This window comes from Vipera berus, assembly GCF_964194415.1.
Source record: "Vipera berus genome assembly, chromosome: Z".
In the NCBI taxonomy this organism is placed as follows: Eukaryota; Metazoa; Chordata; class Lepidosauria; order Squamata; family Viperidae; genus Vipera; species Vipera berus.
Genome location: NC_138205.1, coordinates 168,140 through 189,626, shown reverse-complemented (window position 1 = coordinate 189,626; position 21,487 = coordinate 168,140). Strand labels below are relative to the sequence as shown.

At 62.3% G+C, this 21,487-nt stretch overlaps 3 protein-coding genes across 4 annotated transcripts; 2 read left to right on the top strand and 1 right to left on the bottom strand.

Annotated features, from left to right (window-relative positions):
* Nucleotides 1-60: 60 nt before the first annotated feature.
* LOC308677140 (ribonuclease kappa-like) lies at nucleotides 61-1,576 on the top strand. The gene is made up of 3 exons (XM_081343304.1): nucleotides 61-316; nucleotides 588-664; nucleotides 883-1,576. Exons 1-3 carry the CDS (start codon nucleotides 239-241, stop codon nucleotides 1,022-1,024), a joined length of 297 nt encoding a protein of 98 aa, XP_081199430.1. The 5' UTR covers nucleotides 61-238; the 3' UTR covers nucleotides 1,025-1,576.
* Nucleotides 1,577-1,691: 115 nt separating this feature from the next.
* On the top strand, nucleotides 1,692-3,087 carry LOC308677765 (BPTF-associated chromatin complex component 1-like). 2 transcript variants are annotated; one of them, XM_081344461.1, is made up of 5 exons: nucleotides 1,714-1,935; nucleotides 2,018-2,112; nucleotides 2,185-2,286; nucleotides 2,352-2,602; nucleotides 2,709-2,930. In XM_081344461.1, the coding sequence occupies exons 1-5, from the start codon at nucleotides 1,882-1,884 to the stop codon at nucleotides 2,777-2,779; spliced, it is 573 nt and encodes a 190-aa protein (XP_081200587.1). In that variant the 5' UTR covers nucleotides 1,714-1,881; the 3' UTR covers nucleotides 2,780-2,930. The 2 variants fall into 2 exon arrangements, with proteins under 2 accessions (XP_081200586.1, XP_081200587.1); XM_081344460.1 differs by lacking the exon at nucleotides 2,185-2,286 and having other exon boundaries at nucleotides 1,692-1,935; nucleotides 2,352-3,087.
* A 5,476-nt stretch (nucleotides 3,088-8,563) lies between these two features.
* Nucleotides 8,564-16,823, bottom strand: LOC308678160 (acetylcholinesterase-like). The gene is made up of 5 exons (XM_081345100.1): nucleotides 16,798-16,823; nucleotides 15,026-15,137; nucleotides 12,010-13,550; nucleotides 11,217-11,383; nucleotides 8,564-9,236 (listed from the first exon to the last, which is right to left on the bottom strand). The coding sequence occupies exons 1-5, from the start codon at nucleotides 16,806-16,808 to the stop codon at nucleotides 9,115-9,117; spliced, it is 1,953 nt and encodes a 650-aa protein (XP_081201226.1). The 5' UTR covers nucleotides 16,809-16,823; the 3' UTR covers nucleotides 8,564-9,114.
* Nucleotides 16,824-21,487: the final 4,664 nt, after the last annotated feature.

Here is a 21,487-nt window from a genome sequence, read left to right as displayed (position 1 = left end):
GTCTGAGTGGGGCGCTCCGCGGCGCAGCGGCCAATGCGCGTCTCCGCTGCGCTGGTGCCCCGCCTCCTCGAGCTCATCCATCGCTTCCCGGCGCAGGGGAGGCCGGCGAGGTTGCGGCGTCCCCTGCTCCCTGGCGCGAGTGGTGGCGCTCCCCTGGTGACCTGCCGAGGGCGGCCGGCGGCGGCGGAGTCTGCGGGGGGCGCTCGGTCGGTCGCGGGCTTCGTGGTTCCGCCGGGCCATGGCTTCGCTGCTGTGCTGCGGGCCGAAGATGGCCGCCTGCGGGATCGTCCTGAGCGTCTGGGGGGTCATCATGCTGGTAAGACGCGCGCCGGCCACCCTGCCCGCCCGGTGCCGGGCCCCTCCGGGAGCGCGGAGCTCCTGCCCGCTGCCCCGGAAGCCGCCCTCGCGGTGCCCGCCGGGGCGCAGGCTCGGCGCCCGAGGGGGTCGGGGTCGGTGGGCGCAGAGCCCCGCGCCCCTTGCAGCTGCTGCGATGCGGGCCCGGCAGGATGACCTTCGGGTGGACTTGCGACCCTCCTGCTGGGGGCTCCTGCCATTCCCCGCCGACCCTCCCCTGCTCCCCCTTGCAGGTGCTCCTGGGCCTCTTTTTCAACGTCCACTCCGCCGTCCTGATTGAAGACATTCCAGCCAGCGAGGCAGATTTCACGTGAGTTTGCCCCCCCCCCCAGCGAAGCAAGGCGGCAGCTCGCTCTTCTCCTGGGAACCTGGGCCTTCCCGGGTCAACGGCGGGGGGGGGGTGGTAGAAGCCGGGGGAGAGGAGCTGGGGATCCCGGGGAAGGCCTGTGTTTGTGCGTGCGGGGGGGGGGGCGGCAGAAAGCCCCTTTCCGCAATGAGCCATCCTTCGTCTCCCCCTCTTTGCCGCAGGTCCGGGGTATCCAAGATCTACGCGCTCTATGACCAAGTCAGCTACAACTGCTTCATTGCCGCCGGCCTTTACTTCGTCCTGGGGGGCTTCTGCTTTTGCCAAGTGCGCCTCAACAAACGGAAGGAGTACCTGGTCCGCTAATGCCCCCCTGCTGTGCTGGAGTCCCCCCTGCAGGAAAGTGTTCCTGTCGGGCACCGAGGAAGAGAAGGGGGGGTCTCCTGGCACTGTGTGTGGAGCCCCTTTTCTCACTTGGTCAACAGCATGGGGACCTCCGGCCCCCTCCCCCTCCGCTCTGCCCTTGATTCCCTTTATTTAAACCCGAGGAAGAGGTCAGTGGGCACCGCCCTTCCTCTTTTGTCCTGTGGCTGACCAAAAGAGAACTTCCATGTTGTGTAAATAGCAGAGGTGTGCTCCGCCTCAGCCCCCCCCCCCCCGCACTTTCCTGCCTCCAAGCTTGGGCCTCGATTCAGCCGTGTTTGTGCGAGTGGCCGCCTGTTTTGTCTTGATCGTAACGCCGCTTTGGCCAGGTCCCTCCCCAGGAGCTGGAAGGCGCCGCCCCCTCCCTGACCCGGGCGCCCCACTTCGTGCCTCCGCCCCGGGGAAGGGTCAGAGGGGCCCTGCCCCATAGCATCCCCCCCTCCCGTTGCCGGGGACCGAAAGAGTCGTTCGTGCAATAAACAATGTTGGATCTGGCTTCTTTGCTCTTCTTTCCGAAGGGGGGGACCGGGTCTTTCGGCGTGGGGAGGGGGGCTGCTGGAGCCGAGGGAGGGAGGGGGCGCCGGGGGGGGTCTTCCTGGCAGAATTGCTCTCTGCTGCAGGGGGGAGGGGGGAAGAGGCGCGGGCCGGGGCCGCCCCCGGCGGAATTCAGCGGATCGGTGGGCCCGGTTGCCGCTCGCAGGGCCGACCGGCCGCCGGTCCCCGTCGTCGCGCAGAGCCCCCCCCCGCGCGACGCCTCGCACCATAGAGCTTCCGGAAGGAGCGGCCCAGAGGAACGGCGCATGCGCGCGGGCGCACCAGAGGGAGCCGCCGCCATGACCTCCGCCTCCACCAAGGTACCGGCCGGCCGGGGCGAGGGCGCCTCTGAAGGCACGCAGAGCGCCCGCGCCCCCGCCTGACCGCCTTTCCCCACCGCAGGTGGGCGAGATCTTCTCCGCGGCCGGCGCCGCCTTCACCAAGCTGGGCGAACTGACGATGCAGCTGCACCCGGTGGCCGACTCCTCCCCGGCCGGGTGAGCGGGGGTCCCGGGGGGGGCGGGGGGGCGCAGAGGGCGGCCGGGGCGCTGACTGTCCGCGTCCCGCAGGGCCAAGTGGACGGACGCCGAGATCGCCCTCCTGCGGGCCTCCGTGCAGCGCTTCGGCGACGACCTGCACCGCATCAGCGCCCTCATCAAGGACCGGACCGTGTAAGCCGCCGCCCCTCCCCCCCTCCCGCCCCTCCCCCCGCCCGCTGACCGCCTTCTCCCCGCAGGGCGCAGCTCAAGGCGGCCGCCAAGCGCAAGGCCTACGAGGACTCCGGGCTGCCGCCGCCGCCCCCCGCCGACTCCCCGAAGAAGCCCGCCGGCCGGAAGCCGCCCCCGGGGGGCCCCGCGCCCCCCGAGCCGCCCGCGCCCAAGAAGCCCAGGGCGGACGTGACCCTGAGCGCCCTGAACGACGCGGAGGCGCCCCGGGAGCTGGTGGGCGAGGCGCCCCCGCCGGCCAAGAAGCTCAGCTTCGACCAGGGTAAGGGCGGGCGGGCGGCGGGGGGGGGGGTGTTGGCAAGTGGGGGTCCCGCTGGCCCCGCGCTGTCCCCCCCTTCTCTCTCTCTCTCTCTCTCTCTCTCTTGCAGACAGCCTGAACCTGGAGCCCGGATTCCTCCTGACGCCCGGCAGCACCGACCTGCCGCTGCTCTCCCGCTGAGTCTCCGTCCTCCGGAGGCCCCCCCCCGGGCTTCTGCTCCCCCCCTCCCGGGCAGGGCCTGGGGTGGGCGGTGGCGCCCCTCCCCCGTGTCGCCAGAGGCGTCTGTGCCTCTTCTTGTCCTGGAGCCCAATAAAGGTTGCTGCGTCTCTGGCTTGGCTCTCCTTTCTGCGTTTGTTGCGGCCCACGAGGGTGGGGGTGCCTCCCTGACCTCAGGCGCAGGGCCCCCCTCACTGCAGCAGCACAAGGAACACTGGCCGCGAGCAGCAGCAGTGCCAGTATTGAGGTGCTGCTAGAGCTGGGCTGGCAGAGCGGGTGGGGGTGGCCCCGAAGGGAGTCCTTCCCGCCCCCGCCGTGTTCCTGTGGAGGCGTGGGAGCCTCTGCCTGGCTGCGGGTCGAAGACGTCCTGGCCGCTCGCGTTAGCACCACAAAATGGGTTGTGGATTCCTGATTGCCAACAAACCATGTTGTGCTGCTGCTGCGTACGCCAGCTTCGGTGGCTTGGAGAGGTTTTTGCGGGGGGGGGGGCAACTTGACCCTTGCAGCAAGAAGCAGTCTCCCACCTACCCTTCGGAGCCCCTCCCCTGCATTTATTTTCCCAATGGAGAGATTTCCCAGCAGTTCTCAGGAGGGAGAAGAGGGGCTGCCTCTTATGCAATTTTCCCCAGGATCTGTCACCCAAGGTGGGGAGACCCTTGCTTCCCTCCCACTGGCCCTGAACCCAAGGGATATGGGGCGGAGGGGGGGTCACGAGAGCAGGCAGGGGGTGGGGGTGGACATCAGGACAGCCAGTTCTCCAACCGTGGGGATGCCGAAGCGGGCCAGAAGCACCCCCGCTTCCCCAGAGGAGTGAGGGGGACCCACTTTCTGCTGAACAGAGAATAGAGACGGGTGACAACGCCCAAGCTGGCTGGACTGACACCCTCCCCCCCAGCACAGCACAGCTTAAGGTCCTCCTTCCCCTGCAAGCCTGCAGTTGCGCAGTCCAGGGAGCAGACTGCGGCCTGGTGCCCCCTCGCCCAGGGTTTTGCTCCCAAACGCAGAGGGTGAGGAAGCGTCACACATTTTGCAGAAGAGGACAAGTCACCACCCAAGACCTGTGTCCCCCCCCCCCAACACACGTCTGGTCCAGGAGAGGACTGCTCGGCTGCTCCTGATGGGTGGGGCTCGCCTGCCTGCACTATTGCCACGTACATGGCTGAAGGGGACCACTTTGCCTTTCTCCCTGCCACCCCCACCCCCGCCAGAGGTACGCAGTTCTGGCAGTGCAAATGTCTCCCCAGGTGACATTTGCAGCCATGGGCCCCATTTGGATGTAAACAGAAGCGGCTGGTTCTCTGCTGTGGGGCCTGGGGGGGGGAGAGGGGAGCCCCTTGCTGGGGGCAGGGAAGGAAGAGCAGTAGGACCTGTACTGGTGTGGGACCACTTTGGGGGGGGAGAAAAGCAGTGTGTGGGGGGCTGCAACCAGCCCACAATCTGCTAAGTCACAAGATTTGGGAGAAAGCTTTTGGACACACCTGGAGTTTTTGGTTAAATGAGGGCAGGTATCATTCAGACCCCCAAATAGGAGGAGCCAATCGAACTGTAGGCCATGGCAAAAATCTGGGCCCCCTCTGCTATCTTGCATTTTACCTCCGAAGCCGCCCCTCAGTCACCCTGGCAACCTCGTACCAGCCCCCCCATGTCCCTGGCTTCTTGAATGGGGGTGCAGGAAACACAGGGGAACACTTCTGCCATTGGGTGGGGGGGCCCTGCTGCCCCCCACCTTGAACTGGGGGCATTTGCATCAGTTGCCGCAAGGTTTGGGGAGACCTTGGAGGGGCTGATGGGCTTACAAGAAAGATCAAAACGGGGGGGGGGGGTAGGGTGGAGGGGGCACTGATTTTCTGGGTGGTAGAAGAAAGGGCACCCCCAGATCAGGAGATTAGTTCTGAGGAGGGAGACCAATTTAGGCCAAATCTTTGGGACAAACCCCATAAACAAATTTGGTGGGCTGAGAAGGGGCCCTATTTTTATTTTTGAGTACCGCACTCGACAGCAGGGGGAGAAAGGCTGAAGTCTCCACTGTTTCGGGGCCTGACCTCCCCGATCCTCTTGCAGCCCCCATTTCAAACCTGGGGGTTCCTTGGCAGGGTGGGAGCTCCCTCAACCCCTTCATTCGGCAGCCCCTATGCCTCCCTGCCCCACCCCACCCCTGGAAACGTGCACCTCTCTTGCACGGAGTGGCTTCTTCTTGGAGCTGGGCCAGTTGGCTGGGGGACACGCCTTCCCTGGGGTTGTGGGGTGGCAAGGGGAACTGGGGGGGGGCACGCCAGCTTCCCTCCCCAAAATCCAGCCTCGCTTTCTTTTGGCCCCCTTTTCACTCTGGGTGAGATTAGGCTGTTTTTGTAAGACTGCTTCCACCCACGTCTTTTCCATCCGTTGACTCCCTCTGGTATTTGGGGGGAACATTATGGCAATTTGGGGGCTCCTGCAAGGGGCCGTGCCCCCCATTTTATAACTAGGGCCCGTTAGCCTTTCCTGTACAGTCAGAGTGCCATTTTAGGCATCGAGCGCAGAGCCCTGCCTGCCTCTGGCCTACCACCATCTTGTGAGCCAAAGCCACGCCACCCCCCCATCCCTGTACGCCTCCCCCCCCAGCTTACCTGCTTTGCAGACCCTTGCCCACTCCAGATGATCAGGGATCCTGTTTTCCAGAAGTCTTAAGTTTAGCTCTTTAAAAAGCATTTTGCAACCATGGCAAGCCAAGACTAGGCTGAGCCCTTTTGCCACCCGATCTTGGCATTCGGCCCTCTCTGGATCCATGGCCGGCCGGTCCCCCACCCCAAAAAAGGGAGCATTTGTCCCTCTTCCTGCTCCAACTAGGGAAGTTGGGGAGCTCCTTCCAGTTCGCCCCAAATATTTGCCACCGTTTTCCTGGGATTCCAGAAGTGTAAAAAAATAAGGAAAATCAGAGGGTGCCCCCGCTTCCCCCCCCCGAGCCGCCAGCCCCTTCCGTGCTACGATTGGGGAAGGCAACGAGAAAGAGAGAAAGAAAAAAAAACAGGGCATCTGAGAAAAGCCTGGTCCTTTTTCCCCCTACGCAACTTTCTACACTTGAATAAACCCCTTTGGGGTGGTGGAAAAAATCTGCAAAAAATTCAGAGGGGAGGCCAGGCGCCCCCCCGGGCGTGTGTGAAATTTGGAGCGGATCCAGACAGCCGTTACCCAGCAAAAAATTAGCTTTCGAACAGCTCTCTCTCCCGCCAGCTTTAACGTCCCCAGCTGACTTTGTCGCGGTGCCAACTTGTGCGACTGGCTTGGCAGCCCCCCAGCGTTTCAAACGGTCCCTTTGCCTCTGTGAGCAGCGCCCAGAAGCCCCGGCTGGCGCAGGGCTCACCCGTGGCCCTGGACCCCCACGGCCCCCACCCCCGGCTCCCGCCTGGGGAGGGCGCTGGATGGCCCTTTTCTTAACACACAAGGCCGCGGTGGTGTTGAAACGTGTGGGGTGTGAGTGTGTTTGTGTGCCTGAGCGCGCTCCTGTATGCTACTTCCCCTCACGAATCTGCTGATGTGAAATCAGAGCCTGGTTTACTAGCTGCCCTGGAGCAGCAGCAGCTCCCGGCGCCTGACCTGTCCAGCCAAGCAGACTCCTGGGACAGGCCTCCCCATGGAAGGGAGCCCCCCACACAAGGAGCCCCATTCCCCCCCCCCCCCGTTTCTCACCCTGGCCTGGCCTTCTCCCAGCAGCAGGCAGAAGTCAGAGGGCAGCAACCCTGGCTTGACCCCAGGGCCAGAGCAGCCACGGAGGGACCTTCCACGTGGGGCTTTGGGCTGGGCGACACCAGGCGGCCTTGGAGGGCAGGCAGAGGCCCGTGGCAGAGTGTCCAAGCACCTTTCCTTTCCCCTCAGACTCATAGATTCAGGGGCTCTGTGGAAAGGATGTGGGGTGGGGAGAAGAGAAGCAAAGCCCAGTGTTGTGGTGGGGACAAAAGGGGGAGCCGAGCCCCAGAGTTGCTTGGTGACCCCTATCTGCACAGGAACCGCCCCACCTCCCTCACCCCCAAGGCAGGGTTCTGGAAGAGGCACTTGGACCCCCTCCCCCCACTATGGGTGTATAGAGAAGGTGCTTGTCTTTCACATATGTTTAATACAGAGATGCCCAAAAGGGGGGGGGGGACTTTGGCTTTCCCAAGAGATATGTACAAAACATATCAAAGAAAAATAATCCTACAAGTGCCCCCCCCCCCCCCCCGCGCCCCAAATAGAGTTACCAGCAATCTATGATTCTCAGGTGGAGGGAGAGATTCTGGCCCTTTTGGAGCAATGACCCAGTCAGGCCTGTTGTTCAGAGACTGATTGTGCAGGTTCAGTGCCAGGACTTAAGACTAACCTCCCTGCCACCCCCCAACCCCCCTTTTCTTTCCGTTTGGGGAAAGGGCTCCCCAATGTCCTCAATGAGCCCCTCCAGAGAGACCCTCTTTTCCTCTGGACCCTCCCAAGAAGCAACCTTGCGAGTGACGAGAGGAGGGGGGGCGGGGGGGCTTCACCAGGGCAGGGACTTTCCAGTGACCTCCTCCTCCCCCCGCAGGAGGCCCCCCTCGTGACCTGCCTCTGGCACAGACCGGCAGAGGGGGCGGTGCTTCTCCCCAGCCCAGATCTGGGCCCCGGCCCCCATTTACGCCGCAGTGGTGGGTGAGCCCTGGCGAGCCGAGTTTTTGAAGCAGGGAGCCCATTCATTGCCCTCCGGCCAAGGGCGGGGGGCGCTTGGGGACGCCCGCTACAAGGCGCTTTCCGGGAATCCCGGACTCCCGTCCCCGTAAGGAGCAGCAACCGAGGCGGGAGCGAGCGAGGCACCGCGCTCTCCCGGCAGGAAGCTTGGGTCGTATTTTGGCAGAACTCCGCCCCCCCCTCTCCCAAGTTGCTCATCTCTTCCAACTCCTCGCTGACGCCCATTCTTTCTCCCGGGTCTCTCCGCTGCCCCTTTTGCGAGAGATGTTTGCGGACGGGGAGCACGCTAAGGCCCTTCCCCCGCAATCTTGGTCGCTCCAGCTTTGCAGAGGCCAAGACTTCGTCTCCTCGCAGAACGGGACAGAGAGAGCGAGAAGGGGTACGCCTGCCCCAACCCATGGAGGCTTGCGGGCGGGGCTCCTGCCTTGAGGCCGGCTGAGGGCGCAGGACAAGCGGAAGCTTCAGCTACGATCCAGCATCCCCGGGAGCGCAAGAGGGCTTTGGCGCAGCCTGGCCGTCCCAGGGGGCGGAGGGGCCTGCAGCTGCTCCGGAGGGCCGTAGGAGAGGGAAGGGGAGTTGCAATAAAGGCTCCCCCTTTCGCCTCGGGAGCAAAACAGACGCCGTCGGAGCCCCGAGGAGTTTGCGCTTCATCTGCGGCCGCTTCGTGCGCCTCCTCCCCGCAGCCCGGGCTTAGAGCAGAATTCCTAGCAAGCCCGGGGGCGGTGCGGGGGGGGGGGAGAGAGAGCCAGTCGCCCGCCTCCCCAGCCCTCCACCGGTCACGCAATGAACTGCACGTGGCGAAGGATGCGCCGGCCCCTTCCTCCTCGCTCGCCCCCCGCCCAGAAAGGAGCACGCCGCCTCTTCAGGCCGGGTAGCGGCCCCCTGCGGAACCTGCGAGGGCTCTGTGGAGCCCCGGGCGCCGCAGCCCACGGCGGCCTCCTCGTTCCGCCTCGGGAGGAGGAGGAGCGCCCTCTCTCGCTCTCCGCCCGTAGCCTCGGCGGGAGGGTCTCCTCTGCGCTCCAGCCGCCCAGCCCCTTCCCTTCCCTTCCCTCCGCCCAGCCAGGCAGAGACCAGTGCTCGGGATCCAGAACTTTATTGGGGTAAAACACAGGGGAATGCTCCGCGCGCGGCGGTCAGGCATGCGGGAGGCCGGCGGGTCCCGAGGCCCGGAGTCCGGGGGAGGGAGGCCTGCGGTTAGCCCCGGGCGGGAAGGCGTCTGGGATCGGCGGGGAGGGAGTCGACCAGAAGAAAGCAGAAGGCAGGGGGTCGCCTGTGGCAGCATCTGCTGCAGCTCTGCTTCTATGTACAGTTCAAATATAGATATAATTATATGTATATATATATATATAGCTATATATTTACCACATTTCCTCTTTAAATAAATATTGTATACAAATCCCTGCTGAGTGGGCAGGCTCAGGGCACAGGATGGGGAGGGCTTGGGGGCCGGTGGGAGGGGCGATCGGACTGGTGGTGACCTTCCCCAAGGAGCAGTAGATCAACTTGCTGCTGGGGGGTGGGGGGATTGGCGCTGGACTCCTCCGGGAGCTTTTGGACCAAGAGGCAAACCGGCTTCTTGACGGCGAGGTTGGGGGGGCGTCTGGGGGGGGCAATGCCAGCTCCTCCCATTACAGCTCCGAGCAGCGGTCCTGTTTGTTGTAATGGTCGAACTGGCTCTTCCAGTGCATCATGTAGGCGCTCCAGAGATGGAATTCGAGTTTCCACTGCCGCTCGGCCTCCTCGATGTTGTCTGGGGGGGGGCAGAGAGAGAAAAGGGGGGGGGAGAAGAACATCCACGGACATGGGGGGGAGGGAGAGAGGGGTTAAGGAAAGGCCATCCAGTGAGGAGGGGTTTCTGCAGGGGGCAGGCTGAAGGGTCAGCTGGGGGGCAGCATCAGAGCACCCGGTTTCTCTGGGGGAGGGCTGGTTCTTGGCAATGGGAGGGGGGCTCCTGGCTTGGCTGGCCTTGTGATTCTGGGAAGGAGACCAGAAAGGGCACGGGGGTGTGTGTCTCCCTGCTCCGAGTGCCAGGGGCAGGTGGCGGGAGGGCCTGTCTTTGCACAGGAGGCACTGCCAGGGAAGGCTCTGGGACGGGCACTTCGCTTTTGGAAGAGAAAATGGGGAGGGGGGCAGGTTGGGCCTGGGAGCTGGCAGACTCCGCCCTTGTTTTACAAAGCAGCTTGGGGAGCAGCGGAGCCCCCGAGAATTGAGGGGGGAGAAGTCTCAGGAAGGGGCATGGAGGACTAGGAGAATTTTGGATGCAAAGATCCTCCTGGACCCCCCCCTTCTCTTTTTGCTCTCTACCAGCAGCCCCTTCCTGACCAGGAGCAACACAGGAGGCCTGGGGCAGTTTCCTCCCTCCCCCCCCCAGCTGCTCATTTCCCAGTTCAGCAGATTCCCGGCCTGAAGCGTCTGGGGCCTTCTTGCCATGGGCCCCATAACCATGGAGGTTGGGGTTGGGAGGGCAGGGTGCGCTGAACAGCACCCAGCTCGCTTGCCAGAGGGTCCAAGAGATGCCCTCAAAAATGCCAGGGGGGCGAGCTGAGGCCGCTCCCTGCGGCCCATAACCATGGAGGTCGGGGTTGGGAGGGCAGGGCGCGCTGAACAGCACCCAGCTCGCTTGCCAGAGGGTCCAAGAGATGCCCTCAAAAATGCCGGGGGGGGGGAGCTGAGGCCGCTCCCTGCTGGGACCGAGGCAGCCCTTCTCTTCCTCCCTCCCCCACGGTCCATCCGCCAGGCTTGAGCCGCCTCTTGTCCCAGCCAAGCAGCAGCGCAAGATGGGCAGGTATTTTCCCCCCCTTCGCCCTTTGGGGAGGGAGGGGGTCCAGTACCTGCTGAAACCTTGCCACCCTCAGGAGCTGAAGGAACATAGCCAAGTGCATGGGTGGGCTTGGGTGCTTATTCTGCACCCCCACTTTGTCCTCTCCCTCCCACCTCCCTCACTGCCCGATGTGCCCCCTCCAGGACCTAGCCTGGCTTTGAGCCTGAGGTGAAAGAAGCAACCGGAGCAAGAAAGGCAGCCCCCCCCCCCCCGCTGCTCAGAAGTTGCCCCCTGCCTCCTGTGTTTGCTTGTCTGTGCCAGTCCTGGCAGACTGATCTTGCTCAGGGGGAGGGGCTGGTCTGGCTGTTCAGCTGTTCTGGGACCCAGGACCCCCTCCCTGCTCTCTCCGCAGGGGCCCCCCAGGATTCCTGGCTGCCGTCCTCGTGTTCTTGCACGGGTGCCCTGTCCGGCATTCCTCCCACTGGGCTCTCTTTCCCGGCAGCACCGCTTCCCTCTACCCACCCCAGGCCTTGGGGGGGCAAAGCGGGGGCCCCAGGTGGGAACCGTTGCGAAAGCTGGTAAACACGACAAGGGAGAAGAGAAGGGGGCGCTAAAGCCCGACCTGCCAGGGAGAGATCTGGTGAGGCCCGTTGCTGGCCAGAGCAGCCCAAGGGATGTTAACTGAGCGGAGCCAACATTGGCTTCTTCGTCCACGGCTGTGGAAGGGTGTCGGGGGGGGGGGAGGTAATGGGCTGCAGTTTGGGGAGACTGAGAGGGGCAGAAGGCCTGCTGGGCTGGAGAAGGAGGGAGCTGCCACGGCTGGTTGAGTGGGTGACTGCAGCCGAGAGGAAGGCTAAAGGTTAGGTCTGCTTTGGACCCTCTCTCCCCACCTTCAACTAGGTCAGATGCCACCTGTTTCCAGCCCCCCCCCCATTATTGCACCCCTCCCTCCACCGCCCCAGGGCTCACCCGTCACATTCAGCAGTTTGGGGAGGAAGTGGTTCCAAAAAGCGCAGATCTGGGCACGCAGGCTGCGGTCAGTGGCCAGTGGCTGCGTGTTGAGCCGGACGTACTGCTGTTGGGAGGCGGTGTAGGTGGGCCAGGCACCGTCCTCCTCGGCGGGGTCAGTGGGGCTCCTGTGTCGAGACAGAACGGGGACCTGCTGTTTCAGATGGGCCTCCTGCAACCTGTAGGCAGTGGGACCGCCCCCCCCTTCACGCTTTGCCTTTCCTACTTTCCCACCTCCCGGCCTGTCCCTTCCCCCCAATCAGTGTTGCTGTCGAGGGTCTCTCGTCTCCAAATGCACCCAGAGACGCTTCCTCAGCCTGCCCGCATTTCTGTCTCCAATCTAGGACCAGATGTCCGATATAAGGGCTGCCTGAGCAGGGGGTTGGACTAGAAGACCTCCAAGGTCCCTTCCAATGCTGTTATTCTATATTCATGCAGATCTGTGGGGACAAGCCTTCCAGGGAGGTCTCATTTTAAAAGCAAATTTTAAAAGTCCCTTTTCCTGGTCTGGCTGCTAAAGCTAGCCTGGCAATGGGGTGAACTGGCACCCGATCTGACGTCATTTAAGCTTGAAGCCTGAAGATCTGCACAGAAGTTTTCTTGCCGCGAACATTCAGCTGTTTCCTGCGTTCCTGGTCCCGCTTCCCTGCACGTCCTCGCGGCTTCTGTCTCCTCCCCCTTCCTTGACCAGTGGCACACTCTGCAGTGCCAGGACGTGCTGGCCGCTTCTCCCTGCCCTGCCCACCCCAGTTACCCTGTCCGGGCGAAGTTGACCCAGTAGCGCATCATCCTGCGGCTCAGCTCCTTCTCCTGGGGCGTGTAGTTCAGGCTGTCGTTGAGGGGCAGTCCAAAGACAAACTCAATCTCGTAGCCGTGGGGGACCCCCATCCACAGGGGCCAGATGAGGTTGGAGGCCCGGTGGTCAAACAGATAGGCGTACACCTTGTTGCCACGCTCTGCGTAGCGGGTGGCAAAGTGCACGACTGGGCAGATGATGTTGTGGTCCCCAACGATGTCGTCCATGGCCTCCCGGTTCTTCTCCCGGTTGTCCTCATCCTGCCAGTCGGTGTACTGCAGCACGACGGCCTCAGTGGCGATGTCGTTGGCGTGTGGCACGCCCATCCGCACCCCCTCCAGGAAGTCCTGCCGGCTGATCAGGCTGTCGTTGTCCTTGCTGAAGCCGGGCACCCCGTAGATCAGGAAGTAGGAGCCCTCGTCCTTCACCACCCCTAGCAGCACCTGGGTCTCCTTGAAGTTGCCCGTGCCAAGCATGGCCTCGGGGGTGTCTGGAAAGAAGTCCCCATCGATGACCGGCACGAAGGGGAAGCGGAAGATGCTCTTGTAGGGCAGGACGGACCACTCCTCGTCAATCAGCTGTTGGGGGCTTTTAGAGCGCAAGCAACTGACCAGCTCGGAGTCGTTGGTGAAGTGGCAGCCCACCTGCTTCCCCAGGAGGGTTGCACGGCGCCGACTCTCTGCGGGCGTGACGGTGGCCCACGGCGCATTGGGCGCCCCGCTCTGCAGAATGGCCCGCTGGAAGAGGGCGCGGCTCTGGGAGGAAAGCAGGTGCATGCCCACTGAGGCGGCCCCGGCACTCTCCCCAAAAATGGTGACCGCTTTGGGATTGCCCCCAAAGTGCTGGATGTTGTTCTGGATCCACTGCAAGGCCAAGCGCTGGTCCAGCAGCCCCATGTTTCCCGGCGCCTCCTGACTCCCCAAGAGACCCAAGAAGCCAAAGGCCCCCACGCGGTAGCTGAGGGAGACCAGGATGACGTTCTGCGTGTAGGTCAGGAAGCGGCCGTCGTAGACGTCCAGGGACGCAGAGCCGCTGTAGAAGCCCCCTCCATAGATCCAGACAAGGACGGAGACGTTCTTCGGGCGTGGGGAGGGCACCCAGATGTTGAGGTATAGGCAGTCTTCACTCATTTCCCGGTTGGGGTTCCACATCTCCGTGCCGTGGAATCCCGGGTAGGTATTGTCCACCATCTGGTAGCAGGCATGCTGGTAGGATGTGGCGTCGAGAACATGCTGCCAGGGCTTGACAGGCTCAGGGCGCAGGAAGCGCAGGCGACCCACAGGGGGCTCCGCAAAGGGGATGCCCAGGAAGGCCGAGACGTGGCCGTTGAGAACCGGCGTCCGCAGCCCACGCACCCAGCCAGTCTGGGTGGCCACTTTGAGCTCATCTGTCTGGCCAGGCAAGACCGCTACGTAAGAAGGGATGCAAAGGAGGACCAGGAAGCACTGGAGCCACCGCGGCTGTGGCGCAAGCATCCGGCCAGACCGGCAGGAGGGCATCTGTGGGGGAGGGGGCACAGTGAGAAAAGCACCTCCCCAGCCTGGCCCTCTGTGCCACCCGATAAAGACCCCCCCCTCGCCTATCAGCTCAGCCCAAGCCAGCAGCTGAGCTCCTCCAGGCAGATAGCAGCGGCTGTGGGAGGAGCCAGGAGCAGCTGCCCCCCCCCACCTCCCCCAAGAGGGTCTGACTGTTAAGGGGGAGGCCCTGATCCAGGCAGCTGAGAGCATCACAAGGCTGCTTTTCCCAAAATGAAAACTAAATGTCCCATCCCCAGCCTTTTGTAGGGGGAGGGGGAACTTAATGTTTTTTTTCTTTTTGTCCTTAAGCAGGAAGAGGTGATAAGCCGGCCCAATCAGCACATAGGAAAAGCTTCTTTTTGTCTGTTGGTTCCGAGCTGAGTGGCTTTGTTAAGCAGAAATGGCACCTGCCACCTGCTCAGGGAGGCCTGGGCACCGAGGGGGTGGGCGGAGCCTGGCGCTTCGGAAGGCTTTTCGGAAGGGGGAAGGTTAGTGATCAGGCAAGAGGCCTTTAACGTGTCACTATCCATAGGGAAGATGTATGAGGGATGTGGCTCTTAATGCGTGGTTTGTACTGTTGTGCGTTCCCACGATTGGCTCCTGGCAAGGAATGCTATTCAGAATTGTATAGAAGGGGTTCCCCTCCATGATGGAGGGTGCCCAATTGGGACTTGCTTCTGAGTAACCCATTTCTTTGCAAGGGAATGTTTTCCTTCCCACCTACCTGGTGAGGATCCTTGGGCCCACATGCCAGGTCAAAGGACCAGAGCTTTCCAAGGGCAATGGAGGGGGGGGGCGTGTCTTGTGCTAAGATAGACCAGGTATTCACTACCTGTATCTAAGCACACCTGTATCTTTCTATCGTCAAAGCATTTCATCCAGTCCACCTGGTTAATTGTGTTCCTTGGTGGCTCTTGGGGCACAGAGCCCCAACTGACTGGATTGGAGGCCCCCATTCGGGTCAAAGGATGCTCCCTCCCCCCGTGTCCCATGAGCCTCTGCTTCCCTGGCAGGGCACGGCAAGGCTCTGCTGCCTCCCTGGCACCTGTCCCTTTCGCCAGCAGGCCGCAGAGGGCGTGGCTTGGACCCTGTCCCCCGTGGAGGTGGAGGCTTTGGGGTGCTGCTGGCCCTTGGTTGTGGCAGTGGAGGGGCTCACCTTTCATCTGCTCAGAACGTTTGGTTGGTGGACTGGCTGGGCATGCTCTGCCCCTTCAGAGGGGCACGTATGAGTGGTCTGCTTTAATCCAAGGCTGCTTCAGAATGGCACCCCTGCGCGCGCGCACACACACACACACACACAGACGGCAACCATTCACCCTTGGCTTAGGCCGCCCGGTCCCAGAAGAGGCCTTGGTTTCTCATGGATTTTGGGAGGGAGGGAGGGAGGGGAAGTAAGTAAGTTCTTGGATCCCACCAGAATAAAGCAGAGTTTCTGCAGTCCTTTGGAGCCAGCCTACCGTGAATGGCTGAGAGTCTGTCTGCAGTTCGGAGACGGTTGGCTGTTGCAGGGGGTCCCCTCTGCGTATTCCTCCACAGGCCTCTCCCTGGAGGTCCTCTGTAGCCAGACTGCTAGAAAACGGGCATTTAAACCAATTGGCGTCTCTCTGAGGAGGGCATCCCAAAGGGTGCTTGCAAAGAATCCTCCACACCGGTTGAGATTCCGCCTGCTCTTGGCAGGCTTGGGGAGGCCGGGGTGAAGAGGGCTGCCCCGTGGGGCCCAGGAATCAGGCCTGCTGTGGGGCGGGGCTGCTTTGGGGAGGGCCCAGCCGCGTCACTGTGCCTTCAGGTGAGCCAGAACAACGGGGTGGGGGTGGGGCTTTTAAGACTGCTGCTTGACAGGCCCCCTCACAAGGATCAGCCAAAATGGCGAGCAACGGAGACACCTCCGAAGGACAGGCCGGAATCTGGGATTCCAGGCAGAACCACCGTTGGGGTGAGGGCGGGGGGAGGGGGCTGCAGGGGGAGGGGCATAATTCTTGCATGCAGTTGGATACAAGGAAGGGCGGCTCCAGCCAGAGGTTGGGGGCAAACCGTCTTCAAGGCCACTCGGACAAAGGTACCCAGGTACAGCTTTGTGCTGCATGTGTTCAAGGGGGCTCTGCCGGGGACGATGGGGACTGGATTCCTGCACGGAGCAGGGCTGAACTAGATGGGTCTGCAAGTCGAGGCCTCTGCCTGCCGAACATCCTGTTACTTCCACATTCTCCCGCAGGGTTCTCTCCTGGGAGAACTTAGCTGCAGGAGGGCCGGGAAAGGACAGGAGACCTCCAAGCAGCCGGATTTGGACCCCCCCACCCCCGTTTCCATTCCAGGCCAGTTGCCCAGCAGCTGTTGGGCTATTTAAAGAACTTGGGTCTGAAATAAGCCAGCCGAGTTTTCTATGCCTGTGTGGGAGTGCCAGCAAGCAAGGCAATACGATATACAGTGTGTGTGTGTGTGTGTGTGTGTGTGTGTGTGCATGTGTGTGTGTGTGTGTGTATGTGCTGGAACATTTGCAGTGGGCTTCTAGCATGTGCAAGAGAAGTGCCCCCTCATGGCCAGGGACAGTCTTTAAAGGGAGAATGCCAGGGTAGCCACTTGAGGCCCCCGGGCGTCTCTGCCCAGGCTGGGGGTCAAAGTAGCCATTTCTCGGGCAGGGCTGGGGCGGGGGAGCAGCTGCAGAGGCTAGGCAGGAAGATGGCTCCGTCAGCAGCATCGCTGTCATCACGGACCTGTCAGGGGAGCCTTCATCCGGAACTTGCCCCTCCCCCACCATGGATTAGCGGCTGAAAACTGACCCGGCCTTGGCAGCCAGGACATCCGAATGTGTTTGTCTCGTGGGCTGGCAACAGCCCCGAGTCCCTCCAGAAGGGAGCAGCGGGGCTGCCTTGCCCACTGCTGGCTTGACCCCTGGGTGCCTGGCACTCTTGCCCCAAAGGCGTTTTCCACCTCACAGGCCGTGGGTCTGCTGGCCGGCACTGGCCCTGGAAATGACCATTCCTTTGCAGCCTGGCTTGTGGCTCAGCCCCCTCCCTCCTGCCCATCTTGATCTTGGGCCGCAAAGTGGCACGCCTGCCCACGGCCCGAGTCTTCCCTGGCTCCCCCCTAGTTGTGATCTGATCAAACCCACACTCTTTATGTTGATCAGGCTGGTGACCACCATGGAGGAGCCCAGGGGCCTCTCTCAGCCTCACCTGGGGAGCTGAAACGGATGACCCCGACAGATGCCTACAACCTGCAGGGGACTTACCCACGGCTCATGGGGCACCCCTCCTCATTCGGGCCGTCTGCAGAAAGGGGGCAAGCTCAGGGAAGGACGGAGTTTGGTCCCTCGGTTGGCCGAAACGTTTGAAGTGAAGCTCTCAAGTGTGGGAGCAGAGCAAGGACCGGTCAGCCTTGGCCCTTTGGTGGACACTTGGCAGCTGCAGCCTGAGCCACATCAGCAAGTGAGGCCCCACCCAGCTGGGCAGGTCCGGGCCTGAAAGGTGTCCCACTTCCGTCTCTTTGGCGTCAGCCGCTAAGAGAAGCCTCCAGCCCCCTCTCACCACCCCCACCCCCCACCCCCGTCACTGGGAGAAGCTGACGAGCCACAGATCTGACTTGGTTCCTTCCCCCCCCCCCGGCTTTTGGGCAGAGAGGCCACGTCTACTGCACGCCCCCCATTCCTCCTTTGCAGAAGCTGGAGACAGGGGCCGCCTGTGCTTGGGGCAAGTGAGTGGGGGGCTCCCCCACCCCTCAGAATTCCAATGGAAAGATGACTGAAGCTCCCAAGGAAGAGGGGCCACAATACCACGTCCTGCAGGGGAGGGGGCAACCCATGCATGGGGGGGCAGTTAAGGAAAGAGGAGGGGGCTTTGGTTCATGCACTGGAACATTCAAGCATTATTTGGGCACTGTGAGGTTTCTTTAACGGCTGATTGGCAAGTAATTTCCACTTGCAGAAGGACAACATCCTTAATGGCTGTGTGTGTGTGTGTGTGTGTGTGTGTGTAAAAACAGCTTGATGTCAACTGCAAAGGGAGCCCAGCTGCCCAGGGGCAAGTCTCTCGGTTGCATCACAAGACAAAGGGCAACCTTGGAGCTCCAGAGCAAAGCACCGAACAGCCGGCCAGGCTGGAAAGCGGAGCAGGGCCTGCCAGCCACTCCGGCTGGGATGGAGATGGCCGATGGCCGGGGTGTCCTAGTACTCTGGGCTGGGCCGTCCCCATACAAGAAGGGAGCCGCTTCCAACAGTGCATTTTCTCCTGCAGCCCACAGCTCTCTTTCAGCCAAGGCCCCCTTGCCTTGCAGGAGGAGAGTCGCCTCCCCCCCCCCCGCAGTGGACCTGCCATCCTTTGCCTGGCAGCACCGACTCGCCTAGAGCTGCAAGCATCGGAGAAGCCCCCGACCCGCTTTTGCCTTCCCCACATGCTCTCAGCGAGGGAGAAGGGGGGACTTGGCCGCTCGGGGGAGGGGATGCCTGGGAGAACCCCTCGGGGCGCCGAGCAGCTGCACGTGTCCAGCGAGAGCATGCGTGGAAGGGCTGGGGGAGGGGGCCAGCTAGTCTCGGCGCTTCTGGAAGTCTCTCCCTCCCCTTGCCCGACCGCAGGCGGTCCAGGTTTTTAATAGACCTGTCACCCCCAGCTCCCCCCCCCCGCAGCTTCCTGCAGCTGCTCTGTTGGCCGTGGGAACAGCCTCGCAGCTGTGGGGGCATAAAGCCGACCCCCCACCCCGCCGTCCCAGGCACGCAAGCTGCGCACGGCTAGATAGCTAGGTGGCTGCCGGTCCCGGTGGTTCCGGTCAGGGCTCCCTTTGCCCCTCCCTCCAGCACGGGAGACCCCAGCCTCGGCTCCTCGTCTCTCCCCGCCTGCTTTCAGAGGACGCGACGCCTCCCCCCAGTCCTTCCATTCGACCAGCTCCAGGGAAAGGATGGGTGGGGGTAGAGAAATAACCAGGGGCGCCGTGGCACTCTGCAGGTTCCCAGAAAAAGCAGAGGGAAGCTAGGCCCCTCCTCTCTCGAACTCCGTGGGGAGCCTCCGGGCGGGGGGGGGAGAGCCCAGGCTTCCTCATTACTTCGGGGGAGAATCAAAGCAGCCCCTTTGCCCTCGCTGGTTGCGAGAGGGAGACGGCCCCAGGACGGGGGTCTTGCTCTAGGAGGCGAGGCCCCGGGCAAACGCCCAGGGAAGGGGCGAGAGCTGGGCCATCATTAACGCGGCCGCTCTCCGGCAGGTAACCATTCCCCCCCCCACAGGCGCTTACCTTGGAGGAGGAGGAGGGCGCCTCTGCTTCTGCCACTGCCGCGGGCTGGGCTGCGTCTGCGACGCCGGGCGGGCGGTGGCAGCGGCGCCCCCCAGACCAGCCGGCCCAGCCCTGCCTCCCGCGGCCGCGGCCACGTCTCGCGAGCCTTGCCCCTTCCTCCACCGGGGCGGGAGGGGGAGGAGAAGTCGGCCAGCCGTGGCCCCTTAGCCGGTGGAGGGGCTGGTCTTCGCCCCTTCCTTCCGGGAGACCAGACCGGGGATCCCCGACGGTCTGCAGGGCCCGAGGCGGGTCCAGATGTGGGACTCCTGGAAGAAGACCCGCTTCCTCCTGGTTCGCTCCCACTTACCGCAAATTGGGTGGACGAAGCGCGTTTCCTTCAGAAAGTCTACAACGGCCGGCTCACCTGCGGGACTTCCAAGGCCGCTGAAACGGCAGAAAGACGGCGTGGGGTGGCGTGGGGGCCTCAGTCCGACGAATTCTGGACAGGGGCGACTCTCCCCTTTCAAACATTCTCAGCCTCGCAGGACGCCCGTTCCGCTCTTCTCCCCGCCCCCGTTGGGAGCGATCCCGAGGCCAAGTGCCACCCTCGGTTCTGCTCCACGGCGCAGCTGTGGCTCAGTACCACCGTGGCAGGGGCAGCCCTGGGCAATCCGGCCTCTCTCAATCGGGAAACGAAGCGAATGGTAATGTGAGAATGGCATTTCACGTGTGTAGGTAGCTTCCCCCCACCCCTCGCAAAGAGGCGAGAAGTGGTCAGATCCAGAGAAGGACCACAAGCCGCCCCCTACCCCGCATTTCTAGTCTTTTGTGCCCAAAGATCTGAAGTTCTTGGAAACAAGGGCATTGGATCCCTCCCTCATCCCGAGGGGCCCTCGCGGAAGGAATGGCGCGCTGCCTCTGAGCGCGTGCAGAGGGCTTCCAGGAGGACGGGAAGCCCGCGCTCGCCTTGGCTGTCGCTCCAGCACCTCCGCGGTGGACAGCTCTGCAGCCAGGCTGAAGCCTTGGCCCAGCTCCGCCTCCCCTGCGGGAGGAGCCCAGCCGCCGCCGAGGGAGGGTCGGCGAGGGGCCAATGCAAGCCCGGGGATGGAGAGCGGCGAATGTGTATTTTGGGAGACGACGCCAAGAATCCTCCGGGTAGATCCGGCTACAAGGGAGGGGATCAGGGACGGGGGAGGGGTGACTGCCGCGGGAAAAGCCCCCGAGCCAGCTAAAGCGCTCCTCCGTGCTCGGGCCGCGCAGCCCACCTGTCATCCCCCCAGTCGCCACGGGGAGGCGCCCGCGCCTCCTTTCCAGGTTCCGCCTTCCCTCCGGCGCGTCTTTCGGAAGGCCGGGGAGGCCCGCCTCTTACCCCGGGCGGGGGGGGGGGGTAAAAGAACGCCGCCCCCGACAGAGACCCGCGTCTGAGCGTGCAGTTCCTGGGCCAGGCGGGGCAGAGCCCGACGGGGCGCCCCACGAACGTTCCTGCTCACCAGCTCAGCCCGAAAAGGCTCCCCGGCCCTGCCGCTTCTCTCCCCGCCCCTCCAGCCGAGCTCAGAGGCGGCTTGAAAGTCTTGGGGGCGAGGGGGTGTTGGCTCGGAGTCCCTCTTCGGCAAGAAAAGTAGCCCTCGACTTACAACAGTTCATTTAGTGACCGCGGGAAGTTAAAAATGACACCCGAAAAAGTGACTTATGAGACCATTGCAGCATCCCTGTGGTCACACGATCAAAATTTGGACACTTGGCGACTGACCCATATTTATGAAGGTCCAGGGGTCACGTGATCCCCTTTTGCAACCTGACAAGCAGAGTCAATGGGGAAGCCGGATTCACTTAACAACCGTGTTACTCATTTAACGACTGCAGTGATTCATTTGAGAACTGTGGTAAAAAAGGTCATAAAATGGGACAAAACTCACTTAACTGTCTCACTTAGCAACAGAAAGTTTGGACTCAGTTGTGGTTGTAGTCAAAGACTGCCTGTAGCTTGCTTCACTTTTGTGGGCTGCTGGGAACAGGGAGAGGAAAGATAAAGAATGAGGGGGGAGGGGCGTTTCCAATCCGGGAGGGGAGGAGGTGGGTTCCATTTCAACCTGGTCAAAAGAAGTGACCCTGACCCCCCCCCTTCCCTGGTGACCTCAGCAGATCTTCCCGGGGTGGAGGGGATTAAGGCTGCCAGAAAGGCCCAAAGGGAGGGGGAGGGGCTGCTGCCACCTACGTAGCAGAGAATTAAATATGAGCCAGCTTGTGAAGCAACCAACAAAAGGGCCGATGCAATCCTAAATTGCATCACATGAGGTACTAATACCACTCTGCAAAGCCTTAGTAAGACCACACCTAGGATATTGCAAGTAGTTTTGGTCTCCACTATAAAAAAGATGTTGAGACTCTAGAAAACGTGCACACAGGAGCAACAAAGAGGATTAGGGGACTGGAGGCTAAAACATAGGAAGAAGGGTTGCTGGAACTGGCTAGTCTAGTGAAGAGAAGGCCAGACAAGGAATAATGGATGGAAACTGATCAAGAAGAGGTTCAACCTAGAAATAAGGAGAAATTTTCTGACAATGAGAACAACCAGTGGAACAGCTTGCCACCAGAAGTTGTGAGAGATTCATCACTGGAAGCTTTCAAGCAGACTGGACAGCCATCTGTCAAAAATGGTATAGGGTTTCCTGGTTAAGCAGGGGGTTGGACTAGATGACCTCCAAGGTCCCTTCCAGATTCTC